The sequence below is a fragment of the Scyliorhinus torazame genome, chromosome 31, assembly GCF_047496885.1.
Source record: "Scyliorhinus torazame isolate Kashiwa2021f chromosome 31, sScyTor2.1, whole genome shotgun sequence".
In the NCBI taxonomy this organism is placed as follows: Eukaryota; Metazoa; Chordata; class Chondrichthyes; order Carcharhiniformes; family Scyliorhinidae; genus Scyliorhinus; species Scyliorhinus torazame.
In genome coordinates this window covers 12,096,612-12,112,496 of record NC_092737.1, presented here as the reverse complement: position 1 = coordinate 12,112,496, position 15,885 = coordinate 12,096,612, and the positions used below count along the sequence as shown (strand labels likewise).

The following is a 15,885-nucleotide window of genomic DNA, read 5'->3' as shown; positions in this document are numbered from 1 at the left end:
CAAAATGTGAGGTGATGCATTTTTGTAGAAGAATCACGGGGAGACAATACAGGCTCAATGGTACAACTTTGAGGGGGAGCACAGGAGCAGGGCGACCTCAGGGGGTCAATTCTCTGCAGGTGACCAGGCAAGCTGAAACAGTTGTTTAGAAGGCTTATAGCATCCTTGGGTTTATAAATAGAGGCACAGAGCAGCACGGTAGCACAGTGGTTAGCACACTTGCTTCACAGCTCCAGGGTCCCGGGTTCGATTCCCGGCTTGGGTCACTGTCTGTGCGGAGTCTGCACATCCTCCCCGTGTGTGCGTGGGTTTCCTTCCGGTGCTCCGGTTTCCTCCCACAGTCCAAAGATGTGCAGGTTAGGTGGATTGGCCATGATAAATTGCCCTTAGTGTCCAAAATTGCCCTTAGTGTTGGGTGGGGTTACTGGGTTATGGGGATGGGGTGGAGGTGTTAACCTTGGGTAGAGTGCTCTTTCCAAGAGCCGGTGCAGACTCGATGGGCCGAATGGCCTCCTTCTGCACTGTAAATTTGATGATAATCCATGATAAAAGCAAGGAAGTGATGTTACACCTCTACAAATCATTGGTCAGATCACATTTGGAGTGTTGTGTTCAGTTCTGAGCACCTTATTTAAGGAAGGACGTTAAAGCCCTGGAGAGAGGGCAGAGGAGATTTACTGGGATGACACCAGGAATGAGGAATTTTAGATACAAGGCAAGATTGGAGAAATTGGGCGTGTTCTCCTTGGGGCAGAGGAGATTGCGAGGCGACCTTATTGAAGGGTTCAAAATTCTGGACAATTTTGACAGGGTAAAGGAAGATATTCGATTTCCACTCGTTGGTATGTCAGTGACCAGGGAGTCACAATTTCAAGAGAGCTCAGAGTGAGATGGGGAGAAACGTCTTTACTCAAGAGAGTTGTTGGGGTTCGGAATGCGCTGCCTGGGAGAATGGCGGAGACGGATTGCACAGAAGGTTTCAATAGAGAGCTGGATGTATATTGGAAAGAGATGAATTCAGAGGGCAACGGAGAAAAGGCTGGGTAACGGGACTCGCTCAGTTGCTCCTTCGGGAGCCGGTGCAGACTCAATGGGCCGAATGGCCTCCTTCTGTGTTGCCAATAACAAACATAGCAGATATCACCGTGAGAGAGCCATTTGTGGTTCTTGTAAATAAAACCAACCATAAACCTGAAGATATTGATATTAAAATCTTGATGTATTAATGCAATTCAATTATTTGATGCACGTTTATTCAACTTCAAAGCCCATTATTGGCAACAAGTTCACCAACATTGACGAATGCTGACAACACGAAGACTGACCCACAGACAACTGACAAACTAACTGCCCCGGTTGTTATTAATCAGACACAATGGACATTGAAAAAAACGTTTTCTCAAATATTACTAATTTGCTCGGATATTCAATTGGGCACAAGACATAGGAGCAGATTTAGGCCATTCGGCCCATCGAGTCTGCTCCGCCATGTCCGGGGGGGGGGGGGGGTTAGAATTGCAGGTTGACCTCGCCCGGGCGAACTCTAGGGCCCCAGGATAGGTCAAGGAATCCATCTAACGTTCTGCGGCACGCGATGTTCGAAGCAGAGACGCCAGCGGCGAGGGGTGGGTGGTGGGGGTAGTTTTGGGGGGAGGGGGGAGCAACAAGGCTTACAGGAAATCTTGATGTGGATATGCCGGCGTTGGACTGGGGTGAGCACATTAAGAAGTCTTACAACACCAGGTTAAAGTCCAACAGGTTTGTTGGATCGGTAAAAATTTAATCACCTGCTAATGCTCGCATTCCAAGCATTGTCTGGCAGCTTTGAATCTGTCTATATATATGTTTCTGGAACATACCTCTTCATTCACCTGAGGAAGGAGCAGCGCTCCGAAAGCTAGTGACATCGAAACAAACCTGTTGGACTTTAACCTGGTGTTGTAAGACTTCTGACTGTACAGGAAATCTGACAAGTAACTGCTCCCTCTAGAGGACTGAATTGGCATTTTAGGCAGTGTTTTCCCAGCAGGCTTCTGGACGTTGACTTTGGGAAACTCTGCATTAACGGCTGTGGATTCGGAACTCCGAGACCCTTCTGACAACCACGCGCGCGCCTCGCGACCCGCAGTTTGGAAAACCCGGCTCTGCACTGGGCGGCCCGGTGGGTTAGCACTGCTACCTTACAGTACTGGGACCCCGGGTTCGATTCCGACATCAGATCATTGACTGTGCGGAGTCTGCACGTTCCCCCCCCCGTGTGTGCGTGGGTTTCCTCCTGGTGCTCCGGTTTCCTCCAAAGATGTGCGGGTTAGGTGGATTGGCCGTGATAAATCGCCCCTTAGTGTTCAAAAGTTTAGGTGGGGTTGCTGGGTTACTGAGATAGGGTGGAGGTTTGGGCCGAGGTAGAGTGCTCTTCCCAAGGGCCGGTGCAGACTCGATGGGCCGAATGGCCTCCTTCTGAACTGGAGGGATTCAATGATTCTGTGATCACTGCCCCATCAAACACTCCCAGGACAGGTACAGCACGGGGTTAGATACAGAGCAAAGCTCCCTCTACACTGTCCCCACCAACACTCCCAGGACAGGTACAGCACGGGGTTAAATACAGAGTAAAGCTCCCGCTACACTGTCCCCATCAAACACTCCCAGGACAGGTACAGCACGGTGTTAGATACAGAGTAAAGCTCCCTCTACACTGTCCCCATCAAACACTCCCAGGACAGGTACAGCACGGGGTTAGATACAGAGTAAAGCTTCCTCCACACTGTCCCCATCAAACACTCCCAGGACAGGTACAGCACGGGGTTAGATACAGAGTAAAGCTCCCTCTGCACTGTCCCCATCAAACACTCCCAGGACAGGTACAGCACGGTGTTAGATACAGAGTAAATCTCCCTCTACACTGTCCCCATCAAACACTCCCAGGACAGGTACAGCACGGGGTTAGATACAGAGTAAAGCTCCCTCTACACTGCCCCCATCAAACACTCCCAGGACAGGTACAGCACAGGGTTAGATACAGGGTAAAGCTCCCTCTACACTGCCCCCATCAAACACTCCCAGGACAGGTACAGCACGGGGTTAGATACAGAGTAAAGCTCCCTCTACACTGTCCCCATCAAACACTCCCAGGACAGGTACAGCACGGTGTTAGATACAGAGTAAATCTCCCTCTACACTGTCCCCATCAAACACTCCCAGGACAGGTACAGCACGGGGTTAGATACAGAGTAAAGCTCCCTCTGCACTGTCCCCATCAAACACTCCCAGGACAGGTACAGCACGGTGTTAGATACAGAGTAAATCTCCCTCTACACTGTCCCCATCAAACACTCACCGGACAGGTACAACACGGGGTTAGATACAGAGTAAAGCTCCCTCTACACTGTCCCCATCAAACACTCCCAGGACAGGTACAGCACGGGGTTAGATACAGAGTAAAGCTCCCTCTACACTGTCCCCATCAAACAGTCCTTCGGAGTTTTCATTTTGTGCTACATTTGAGCCACTCTTTGTGACCTCTGTCTGAAATACTATACGGGACCAGTTTGCAATCAGGGACAGATGTTTTCTGCGGTAAGGTGCTTTCTCGTAGGACCCCTCCAGCCTGTAAAAAGAATTCTCTCAGCCCATCAGACCAGCAGAAATCATGGGCGGGATTCTCCGACCCCCCCCGCCGGGTCGGCGAACCACCGGGAGCTGGCGTGAATCCCGCCCCCGCCGGTTGCCGAAGTCTCCCGCCGTTAAAATGCCTGTCCCGCCAGCGTAAATTAAACCACCTACCTTACCGGCGGGACAAGGCGGCGCGGGCGGGCTCCGGGGTCCTGGGGGGTCGCGGGGCGATCTGGCCCCGGGGGGTGCCCCCACGGTGGCCTGGCCCGCGATCGGGGCCCACCGATCCGCGGGCGGGCCTGTGCAGTGGGGGCACTCTTTCCCTTCCGCCCGCGGTGGAGACCGTGGCGGAGGCAGAAGAGACTCCCTCCACTGCGCATGCGCGGGAATGCCGTCAGCGGCCGCTGACGCTCCCGCGCATGCGCCGCCCGGAGATGTAATTTCCGCTCCAGCTGGCGGGGCACCAAAGGCCTTTTCCGCCAGCTGGCGGGGCGGAAATCCATCCGGCGCCGACCTAGCCCCTTAAGGTTGGGGCTCGGCCCCCAAAGATGCGGAGCATTCCGCACCTTTGGGGCGGCACGATGCCCGTCTGATTTGCGCCGTTTTGGGTGCCAGTCGGCGGACATCGCGCCGTTTCCGGAGAATTCCGCCCCATATCCTGGTTCCAAACATGTAAGGATGGTACAATCTCCCATCCAATTCTCGTAGTGTATATTGTAGTGCGACCCCTTTAAGGGGCGATCCGTCGCTGTCGACGGGACCTATCGTATGTGAGCGCCAACCCTAACCAATGGGGAATAAGCGCGGGGCCCTGGGGGCAGGGGCGGGCGGTGTGGGCCCAGGAGTGGGAGAGTGAAGACCTGTTTCAGAGGCCTCTGGGCCTGTATCTCGTTATCCTCTTCCTTGTTCTCAATAAACCCTCTTTTTGGTTATTCTAGAAGCCTCCGCAATATCACTTCGAGCCACCACATTGGCGACGAGGATAAACCAGACAGCGATCGCAAGTCATCGCTCAGCTCAGAATAACTGGGTCAGGGGTTAAGTCAAAAACAGCAAGTGAGAGAAACGAGCCATGGCCATCACTGGGAGAATTGGTCTGTTCAGGGGTTGAAGATTGGAGCCAGTGTATCAAGCGGTTCCAGTATTTCGTCTTTGACAATGGGTCACAGGGGGAGATAAACCGAAGGTTTGTGGGTCCCACACCTGCCACCTCATAAGAAATCTGTGCCCCGACACAAAATCATTTGGCCAATTTGTGCCGCTTGTGAAGGACCTCCTCAATGGCCGGCGGACCCTCCCTCACGCTACAGAGCTACAAGTTTCATTCTGCTGTCAAGGAACCTGGAGAGGTGGTTTCCGTTCCCAGATTCCGCCAAATGGCCAAAAACCATGAATTTGGCACCGCGTTGAACGACATGCTGCGTGACCGCCTGTTTGCGGTGCCAAGAAAATCAATGTGTAGAGGAAACTGCTGGCCCCTAGACAAGGGCAATGAAATAGCCTAACCTGCCCTTTCTATGTGCCCCCCCCCCCCCCCACAAATCTTTTATTTTCAGATAATTATCCAACTCCCTTGTGAATGCCCGTTTGAACTTGCTTCAACAACACCCTCAGACGGCGCATTCTCGATCCTAACCACTCGCTGCGTGAAAACTATTTTCCTCTTGTCATTTTGCCAATCACCTCAAATGCGTGCCCTCTGCTCCGGACAATCTGTCCAATACTGCACTGTTTCTCCCCCTCTACTCTGTCCGACCCTCTGCAAAATTCCTCTCCTGTCTCCTCGAACCCAGTCTGGGTTTGGGTAGTTGGGGGGGTGGGATCAGAGATCCGGACATCGGGATCTATCACCAGAAGGAATCTGGGAATTAACGGGAATCCGGGGATTGAATCTTCACACCGTGACGATTCGCACCGCAGCGAACCAATCCCTCGTGCCATTTGCCAGGCGGGGGAGGGGGAGGGTTTCCGCCATCTTGACATTTGGAATTGGTTTATTGTCCAGGTCATCCCGAATCACGAGGAGCAGGATGGGACCCGAACGGCCGGGCGACTACGCCGGGATCTTTCACTTTCGTTTCTGTCGGTTTCGGCACCTGGCTCGATGTGGTGATCGACGATCGCCTACCCACCGTTAATGGTCACCTCATCTTCTGTCATGCCGACGACAGCCGGGAATTCTGGTGCTCCTTGCTGGAGAAAGCCTACGCCAAGTAAGTCTGCCCTTTGCAACCAGAAGACTCCCCTTCACCTTCCCAATGTGGGATTGGTCTTGGTGCATTGGCCAATCAGCTTCAGCTTTGGGAGGTGGTCCCTAGCAATAGTGCATCGAGGAGTATATATGGGTTTTGTCTATACGGACTTCCAGAAGGCATTGGATATGGTTCCACATGTGAGATTGTTGACAAAAATTGGAGCATAGGGAATTGGAGTTTGGAAATTGGTGTGAGATGGTTGGGATTAGGAAAAATTGCATGATTGGATGATGTGACAAGTGGCGTTCTCATGAACGGGGTTCGATCGGGTAAACGTTGGACCAGATATTTCCACCTGTGGGGGAGACTGGAACTAGGGGCCGTCAATATAGAAGACAGTCATCATTAATCCAATGGGAATTCAAGAGAAATCTCTTCACCCAGGGAGTGGGGAGAATGTGGGACTCGCTCCCACAGGGAGTGGGGAGAATGTGGGACTTGCTCCCACGGGGAGTGGGGAGAATGTGGGACTTGCTCCCACAGGAGTGGGGAGAATGTGGGACTCGCTCCCACAGGGAGTGGGGAGAATGTGGGACTCGCTCCCACGGGGAGTGGGGAGAATGTGGGACTCGCTCCCACAGGGAAGCGGGGAGAATGTGGGACTCGCTCCCACAGGGAGTGGGGAGAATGTGGACTCGCTCCCATAGGGAGTGGGGATATTTTTGTGGGACTCGCTCCCACAGGGAGTGGGGAGAATGTGCGACTCGCTCCCACGGGGAGTGGGAGAATGTGGGACTCGCTACCACAGGGTGTGGGGAGAATGTGGGACTCGCTACCACAGGGAGTGGGGAGAATGTGGGACTCGCTCCCATAGGGAGTGGGGATATTTTTGTGGGACTCGCTCCCACAGGGAGTGGGGAGAATGTGCGACTCGCTCCCACGGGGAGTGGGGGGAATGTGGGACTCGCTCCCACGGGGAGTGGGGAGAATGTGGGACACGCTCCCACGGGAGAGTGGGGAGAATGTGGGACTCGCTACCACAGGGTGTGGGGAGAATGTGGGACTCGCTCCCATAGGGAGTGGGGATATTTTTGTGGGACTCGCTCCCACAGGGAGTGGGGAGAATGTGGGACTCGCTCCCACGGGGAGTGGGGGAGAATGTGGGACTCGCTCCCACCGGGAGTGGGGAGAATGTGGGACTCGCTCCCACGGGGAGTGGGGAGAATGTGGGACTCGCTCCCACAGGGAGTGGGGAGAATGTGGGACTCGCTCCCACGGGGAGTGGGGAGAATGTGGGACTCGCTCCCATGGGAGTGGGGAGAATGTGGGACTCGCTCCCACGGGGAGTGGGAGAATGTGGGACTCGCTCCCACAGGGAGTGGGAGAATGTGGGACTCGCTCCCACGGGAGTGGGGGAGAATGTGGGACTCGCTCCCACCGGGAGTGGGGGAGAATGTGGAACTCGCTCCCACGGGGAGTGGGGAGATGTGGAACTCGCTCCCACGGGGATTGGGGGAGAATGTGGGACTCGCTCCCACGGGGAGTGGGAAGAATGTGGGACTCGCTCCCACGGGGAGTGGGGAGAATGTGGAACTCGCTCCCACGGGGAGTGGGGAAAATGTGGAACTCACTCCCACGGGGAGTGGGGAAAATGTGGAACTCACTCCCACGGGGGAGTGGGGAGAATGCGGGACTCGCTCCCACGGGGAATGGGGAGAATGTGGGACTCGCTACCACAGGGGAGTGGGGAGAATGTGGGACTCGCTCCCATAGGGAGTGGGGATATTTTTGTGGGACTCGCTCCCACAGGGAGTGGGGAGAATGTGGGACTCGCTCCCACGGGGAGTGGGGGAGAATGTGGGACTCGCTCCCACCGGGAGTGGGGAGAATGTGGGACTCGCTCCCACGGGGAGTGGGGAGAATGTGGGACTCGCTCCCACAGGGAGTGGGGAGAATGTGGGACTCGCTCCCACGGGGAGTGGGGAGAATGTGGGACTCGCTCCCACGGGGAGTGGGGAGAATGTGGGACTCGCTCCCACGGGGAGTGGGGAGAATGTGGGACTCGCTCCCACGGGGAGTGGGGAGAATGTGGGACTCGCTCCCACGGGGAGTGGGGGAGAATGTGGGACTCGCTCCCACCGGGAGTGGGGAGAATGTGGGACTCGCTCCCACGGGGAGTGGGGAGAATGTGGAACTCGCTCCCGCGGGGAGTGGGGAGAATGTGGAACTCGCTCCCACAGGGAGTGGGGAGAATGTGGGTCTCGCTCCCACGGGAGTGGGGAGAATGTGGGTCTCGCTCCCACGGGGAGTGGGGAGAATGTGGGACTCGCTCCCACGGGAGTGGGGAGAATGTGGAACTCGCTCCCACGGGGAGTGGGGAGAATGTGGAACTCGCTCCCACAGGGAGTGGGGAGAATGTGGAACTCGCTCCCACGGGGAGTGGGGAAAATGTGGAACTCACTCCCACGGGGGAGTGGGGAGAATGCGGGACTCGCTCCCACGGGGAATGGGGAGAATGTGGAACTCGCTCCCACGGGGAGTGGGGAGAATGTGGGACTCGCTCCCACGGGGAATGGGGAGTATGTGGAACTCGCTCCCACGGGGAGTGGGGAAAATGTGGAACTCACTCCCACGGGGAGTGGGGAGAATGTGGGACTTGCTCCCACGGGGGAGTGGGGAGAACGTGGGACTCGCTCCCACGGGGGAGTGGGGAGAATGTGGGACTCGCTCCACAGGGAGTGGGGAGAATGTGGGACTCGCTCCCACGGGGAGTGGGGATAATGTGGGACTCGCTCCCACGGGGGAGTGGGGAGAATGCGGGACCCGCTCCCACGGGGAGTGGGGAAAATGTGGAACTCACTCCCACGGGGAGTGGGGAGAATGTGGGACTCGCTCCCACGGGGGAGTGGGGAGAACGTGGGACTCGCTCCCACGGGGGAGTGGGGAGAATGCGGGACTCGCTCCCACAGGGAGTGGGGGAGAATGTGGAACTCGCTCCCACGGGGAGCTTGAGGCGGGGGATGCCCTGGCATGGTGGTATTGACCTGGAACAGTAATCCAGAGACCCCAATGATCGGGGGACTCGGGTTCAAATCCCACCAGGGCTGGTGGTGAATTTGAATTCAATAAAAAATCTGGAATGAAAAGTCGATTGATGACACTGACCCATTGTCGATTGTCGTAAAAACCCACCTGGTTCACCATGTCCTTCAGGAAAGAAATCTGCCGTCCTTACCCTGGGCTGGCCGACACGTGACTCCAGACCCCACACAGCAATGTGGCCGACTCTGAACTGCCCTCTGAAGGTGCGGCTTGTGTGGCGCAGGAACCCCAGCAGGGAGTAGACGGGCCGAATGGCCAGTTTGTGGACTGGAAATCCGATTGGGCGTCGCGGTACCGCCTGGGTGGGAGGGTGAAGTGGGGTCGATCCCCTGCCTGTACTGACCGCGTGCCTTGCCCTCTCTGACAGACTGAATGGTTGTTATGAAGCCCTGGATGGGGGGAACACCGCTGATGCCTTGGTGGACTTCACCGGGGGAGTCTCGGAACCGGTGGCCCTGGACGAGGAAAACTGCAGCGGCGACTTGGAGAAGAGGAAGCGGCTGTACCAGAACCTGCTGAAGGCTCACTCCAGGAAATCATTGATCAGCTGCTCCATACGGGTAACCAGTGAACTCCTCCTGTGCTCCTACTGTCCTTTTCATCATAAGATCGGGGGTGTTGGTGAGGTTTATGGGGGAGGGGATGTCCTGAATCCAACAGTTATCCCTCAACCAACAACACTCAAAGCAGGGGGTCTGGCCAAGATCACATTTCTCTCTCTGGGCTCCTCCTGTGCACTGTTATTACAGTAGCCACGTTCCGCGGAGGGTTTGATTGGCCGCCCCCGGCTGCCGCAGGGCGCCGCCTCGCTGTGCGAGCCTCACCTTCCCCGTGAATGGGTCGCGAGAAAGTCTTGGGTCGCTTCCTGTCAAGGAATGGGATTCAGGACGATCGGAGATGCTCCAAAGGGATGGGAGCGGCTGGAAGGGCTGAATGTTCCAGCTGTGACTCTCCATCCTTTTGTCCCACACGCCTTTGATCCGTGGCCACACCCGACTGACCCTCTGATGTGCCCGGGTATCTGATGACGCCCGTGCGAAGCGAGTCGGGATAATTCGTCAACTTGCAGGCGCTGCGCGAATGCAAGTCGTTGTTGAGTTTTGACACCATTTAGAATCCGCAGCATCCTTCCCGCTTCCAGGCCGTGATTGGTGGGTTCGAAGGGTGTTGCGAGCAGGTGCACTGATTACATCACCTCTACCCCTCCCTCCGCCCCCACTTCCCTCCTCTGTTTTACCTTTGCTACAGCCGGAATCTGGCGACCAGCTGGAGGCCCAGATGGGATGCGGGCTGGTGAAAGGTCACGCCTACGGTGTCACGGACGTGCGCAAGGTGCGTATCGGTGAGGGCCTCATGTCCTACTTCAACAAGGAGATGCTGTACATGGTCCGGATGCGGAACCGTGGGGCAGCACAGAATGGAACGGCCCGTGGAGCGATGCGTAAGTGTTAATATCGGGAGGGACCATTCATCAAGGTCAAGGAGTGTTAATGCAGGTCAGGAGCGCAGTCACCAAACCCTCACAAAGTAGGTACAGCACGGGGTTAGATAGAGAGTAAAGCTCCCTCTACACTGTCCCCATCAAACACTCCCAGGACAGGTACAGCACGGGGTTAGATACAGAGTAAAGCTCCCTCTATACTGTCCCCGTCAAACACTCCCAGGACAGGTACAGCACGGGGTTAGATAGAGAGTAAAGCTCCCTCTACACTGTCCCCATCAAACACCCCAGGACAGGTACAGCACGGGGTTAGATACAGAGTAAAGCTCCCGCTACACTGTCCCCATCAAACACTCCCAGGACAGGTACAGCACGGGGTTAGATACAGAGTAAAGCTCCCTCTACACCGTCCCCATCAAAACACTCCCAGGACAGGGACAGCACGGGGTTAGATACAGAGTAAAGCTCCCTCTACACTGTCCCCATCAAACACTCCCAGGACAGGTACAGCACGGGTTAGATGCAGAGTAAAGCTCCCTCTACACCGTCCCCATCAAACACTCCCAGGATAGGTACAGCACAGGCTTAGATACAGAGTAAAGCTCCCTCTACACTGTCCCCAGCAAACACTCCCAGGACAGGTACAGCACGGGTTAGATACAGAGTAAAGCTCCCTCTGCACTGTCCCCATCAAACACTCCCAGGACAGGTACAGCACGGGGTTAGATACAGAGTAATGCTCCCTCTACACTGTCCCAGCAAACACTCCCAGGACACGTACAGCACGGGGTTAGATACAGAGTAAAGCTCCCTCTGCACTGTCCCCATCAAACACTCCCAGGACAGATACAGCACGGGGTTAGATACAGAGTATAGCTCCCTCTACACTGCCCCCAACAAACACTCCAGGACAGGTACAGCACGGTGTTAGATGCAGAGTAAAGCTCCATCTACACTGTCCCCATCAACACTCCCAGGACAGGTACAGCATGGGGTTAGATAGAGAGTAATGCTCCCTCGACACTGTCCCATCAAACACTCCCAGGACAGGTGCAGCACGGGGTTAGATACAGAGTAAAGCTCCCTCCACACTGTCCCCATCAAACACCCCCAGGACAGGTACAGCACGGGGTTAGATACAGAGTAAAGCTCCCTCTGCACTGTCCCCATCAAACACTCCCAGGACAGGTACAGCACGGGGTTAAATACAGAGTAAAGCTCCCTCTACACTGTCCCCATCAAACACCCCCAGGACAGGTACAGCATGGGGTTAGATACAGAGTAAAGCTCCCTCTACACTGTCCCCATCAAACACTCCCAGGACAGTACAGCACGGGGTTAGATACAGAGTAAAGCTCCCTCTACACTGTCCCCATCAAACACTCCCAGGACAGGTACAGCACGGGGTTAGATACAGAGTAAAGCTCCCTCTACACTGTCCCCATCAAACACTCCCAGGACAGATACAGCACGGGGTTAGATACAGAGTAAAGCTCCCTCTACACTGTCCCCATCAAACACTCCCAGGACAGGTACAGCACGGGGTTAGATACAGAGTAAAGCTCCCTCTACACCGTCCCCATCAAACACTCCCAGGATAGGTACAGCACAGGCTTAGATACAGAGTAAAGCTCCCTCTACACTGTCCCCAGCAAACACTCCCAGGACAGGTACAGCACGGGGTTAGATACAGAGTAAAGCTCCCTCTGCAGTGTCCCCATCAAACACTCCCAGGACAGGTACAGCACCGGGTTAGACACAGAGTAAAGCTCCCTCTACACTGTCCCCAGCAAACACTCCCAGGACACGTACAGCACGGGGTTAGATACAGAGTAATGCTCCCTCGACACTGTCCACATCAAACACTCCCAGGACAGGTACAGCACGGGGTTAGATACAGAGTAAAGCTCCCTCCACACTGTCCCCATCAAACACCCCCAGGACAGGTACAGCACGGGGTTAGATACAGAGTAAAGCTCCCTCTACACTGTCTCCATCAAACACTCCCAGGACAGGTACAGCACGGGGTTAGATACAGAGTAAAGCTCCCTCTACACTGTCCCCATCAAACACTCCCAGGACAGGTACAGCACGGGGTTAGATACAGAGTAAAGCTCCCTCTGCACTATCCCCATCAAACACTCCCAGAACAGGTACAGCACGGGGTTAGATACAGAGTAAAGCTCCCTCTACACTGTCCCCAGCAAACACTGCCAGGAAAATGCTGTACAGGAGATACTGGGGGGCGAATGGGCCCAGATTGGAGCCAGGGAGGCCCGAGTTGGTCAGCCTGTAACTACTCGATCACTGACCTGAGTTTGGAAAGGTTGGAGTGGGGCGGTAAGTCTCGGGGCGCTGGTGGCATCGTGGTAATGTCACTGAAACACAAGGCATTTCATCATCAGCTCTGTGGTGGAGTCGTATTAGACTCCAAACTCTGTTTTTATTGTCAACCCATAGGCCGAGGCTAGTGTACCCAATTCCAAACCCACCTTGGAAATGGAAGAAATTATCATTTAGTTAATGCAAAAAAGAAAATCTGGAATTGATATCCCGAATCAGTCACGGTGACTATCAAACTATCAACGATTGTCGTAAAACTCATCTGGCTCACTGATGCCCCCTTCAGGGGAAGGAAATCTGCCGTCCTTACCCGGTCTGGTCTACATGTGACTCCAGACCCCACAGCCAATGGGGTTGACTCGTAACTGCCCCCTCTGAAATGGCCGAGCTAGTCGCTCAGTTCAAGGGGCGATTAGAGATGGGGAATAAATATTGGGCCTTGTCCGCCAATGCCCACTTCCCGTTAAAGAATGAAAGAGAGTCGGAGATTTTGCTGTGTTTATCGCACTCTGATCCCCGATCGGGGTGTGTTCGAGAGGGGCTGTCGTGTGTGGAAGGCTTTTGGGGTTAGACTGAGATTGGGAGGGGGGGGGGGGGGGGGGGGGCGGGGGGGAGCTGAAACTTGCACCTTGAGGGATGACCCCCCCCCCCCCCACCTTGTGCGAGGGGACAGGAAGTGGGCGATGGTGGGGTGGCCGGGGCAGTAGGAGACTGGCACGAGTCTGGGTCCTGCCAACCAGGGAGGGAGGGGACAATATTTGAGATGAGGCACCTTTGAGGGCCTGTGTCTGATCTCAGTATCCCTTCACAAGCGCAGGTCCGAAGAATGGAAAACGATCAGCAAGTCGGAGAGAGAGAAACTAGGTGTGACGGTTCGCGATGACGGAGAGTTCTGGTAAGGTTTTTTTTTTCTGAATTGCAGTAAACGCCCCTGCCCCGTCTCCGTAACCTCCGACGTTCCTCCGAGACGCCTGCGCTCATCCGATCCCGAACTCTCGACAATCGGCAGCTTTAATTGCTCCACGATTATAGCGGCCACACTTCAGATCTTGGGCCTCAAGCTCTGGAACCCCTTCCCTCAACCTCTCTGCCTCCCTGTTTCTGTCTCTCTCTCTCTTTGCCTTTAAGATGCTCCCTAAAATCGGCCTCTTTGACCGAGCATTTGGTCACCCGTCCCTAATATCTCCGCACGTCCCCCGGTGTCAGATCCCGCCTGATTGCGTTCCTGTGGGTGTTAAAGGCACTGAGTATTGTTGTCGTGCAACACGTATCGACAATTTCCGTGCCGGGCCTGGTATCAAACAGGAAAGCCCGCATTACGCTGCTACGACCGGTCCCCGGGCGAGAGCTCCACCTGCTCTGTGTGGGAACTGCATCGGCACGAGCCCCTGGGCAGGGTACCCCCCCCCCCCCACATTGTTATGGCCCCGGGTGAGCAGGGATGAACCGGCTCCCTTTATTTATTCAACTCCAGCACCTCCCTCGATTGGTCACAATTAGATTAGTTCGAAAATGATCCCTCGCCTTGGGCGAACCTTTCTCCAGTCCCAATGCATTTGTGTTTCAAAAGGAGCCAATCCAACCAGGCTTCCTGGAGTTAAGGGAAGACTGAGTCTATTGGCTAATCGACAAGAGGAAAATATTAAAAAAAAAAACACCTGCACATACATTGGGCGGGATACTCCCCTACCCGGCGGGGTGGGAAACTCCGCACCTTTCAGGGGCCTAGGCCTACGCGGAAGGGGCTTGGCGCCACGTCAACCGGCGCCGAAGGGCCTCAGTTGGCGCATGCGCGGGAGCGCCAGCGTGTGCTGGCATCATCCCAGCGCATGCCCAGTGGGGGTTCATCTCCGCGTTGGCCATCGCGGACTGTGACAGCGGCCGACGCGGAGGAATAGAGTGCCCCCACAGCACAGGCCCACCCGCGGATCGGTGGGCCCCGATCGCGGTCCAGCCCAACCGTGGGGGCACCACCCCGGGGCCAGATCCCCCCGCGCCACCCCCCCCCCCCCCCCACCCCCCACCCCCGGGGACCCCGACCTCCACAAAAGTACCCAATTTTTTATTTTCCAATTAAGGGGGAATTTAGCATGGCCAATCCCACGCAGACACTGGGAGAATGTGCAAACTCCGCAAAGACTATGACCCGGGGCCAGGGTCGAACCCGGGTCCTCGGCGCGGTGAGGCAACAGTGCTAACCACTGCGCAACCGTGCCGCCCCCGTTCTAGAGGAATCATCCTGCTTTCTGGCATGCTTTCGATCAGAGACAGAGAGAGAGAGAGAGAGAGAGAGTTTTATTTTTGCCAGAGCAGGGCGGAGAAATGCTCTGCCATCTTTCTGTGTCACACTCTCTGACACACCCAGCACCAGGCCACACTGACCGGGTTTGCAGCCGGCCTTTTGTCCCAGTTTCCCATATATTCCTGGAAAGGAGAGAGCTCACAAGCGGTCAGCGACATAACTTACAGGACATGATTCCTACTGCGATGATAATCAGCTTCCATTATCTCCACATGAGATTACAATCAGTCCCCGGTTGGCTTTGGGCCTTTGATATGTCTGGAAGACGTGTGTGATGTTGAATTGTCTCTCGCAACTTAGTATCATCCACACAGGAACTTCGCAGACATCCCACTGAATTTGTATTCCCAGAATTTACATGCTCAGCTATCTTTAGCTTGCATGTCCATTTATATAGGGGGGCACAATTGCACAATGGTTAGCACTGTTGCTTCACAGCGGCAGGTACCTAGGTTCGATTCCCGGCTTGGGTGACTGTCTGTGCGGAGTCTGCACGTCCTCCCCGTGTCTGCGTGTGTTTCCTCCGGGTGCTCCGGTTTCCTCCCACAAGTCCCGAAAGACGTGCTTGTTAGGTGGATTGGACGTTCTGACTTCTCCCTCTGTGTACCCGAACAGGCGCCGGAATGTGGCGACGAGGGGATTTTCACAGTAACTTCATTGCAGTGTTAACGTAAGCCGACTTGTGACAATAAAGATTATTTTAGTAAATACGCATCATATTTCAAAGGTAAACATGTCCGTAAAAAATGTGGGTTTCCCTCCATTACCCTGTAACGCAGCAGGTGGAATCTGAGCAGATTGAAGACGAATGGTTGTCTCAGTGTTGAGCCGAATCGTTACTCGCTCTCGAGAGGAAAAGATAAAATTGTCACTCTGCTCCTTCCTCTCTC

At 55.2% G+C, this 15,885-nt stretch overlaps 1 protein-coding gene across 1 annotated transcript in view; it reads left to right on the top strand.

The window, feature by feature from the left end:
* The window catches only part of LOC140404689 (calpain-5-like), a 92,323-nt gene that overhangs the window by 32,336 nt on the left and 44,102 nt on the right, over positions 1–15,885 (top strand). The window contains 7 exon segments of the mRNA XM_072493350.1: positions 5,618–5,643; positions 5,645–5,699; positions 5,701–5,825; positions 9,277–9,469; positions 10,158–10,305; positions 10,308–10,350; positions 13,511–13,588. Coding sequence (XP_072349451.1) covers positions 5,618–5,643; positions 5,645–5,699; positions 5,701–5,825; positions 9,277–9,469; positions 10,158–10,305; positions 10,308–10,350; positions 13,511–13,588 — 668 coding nt within the window.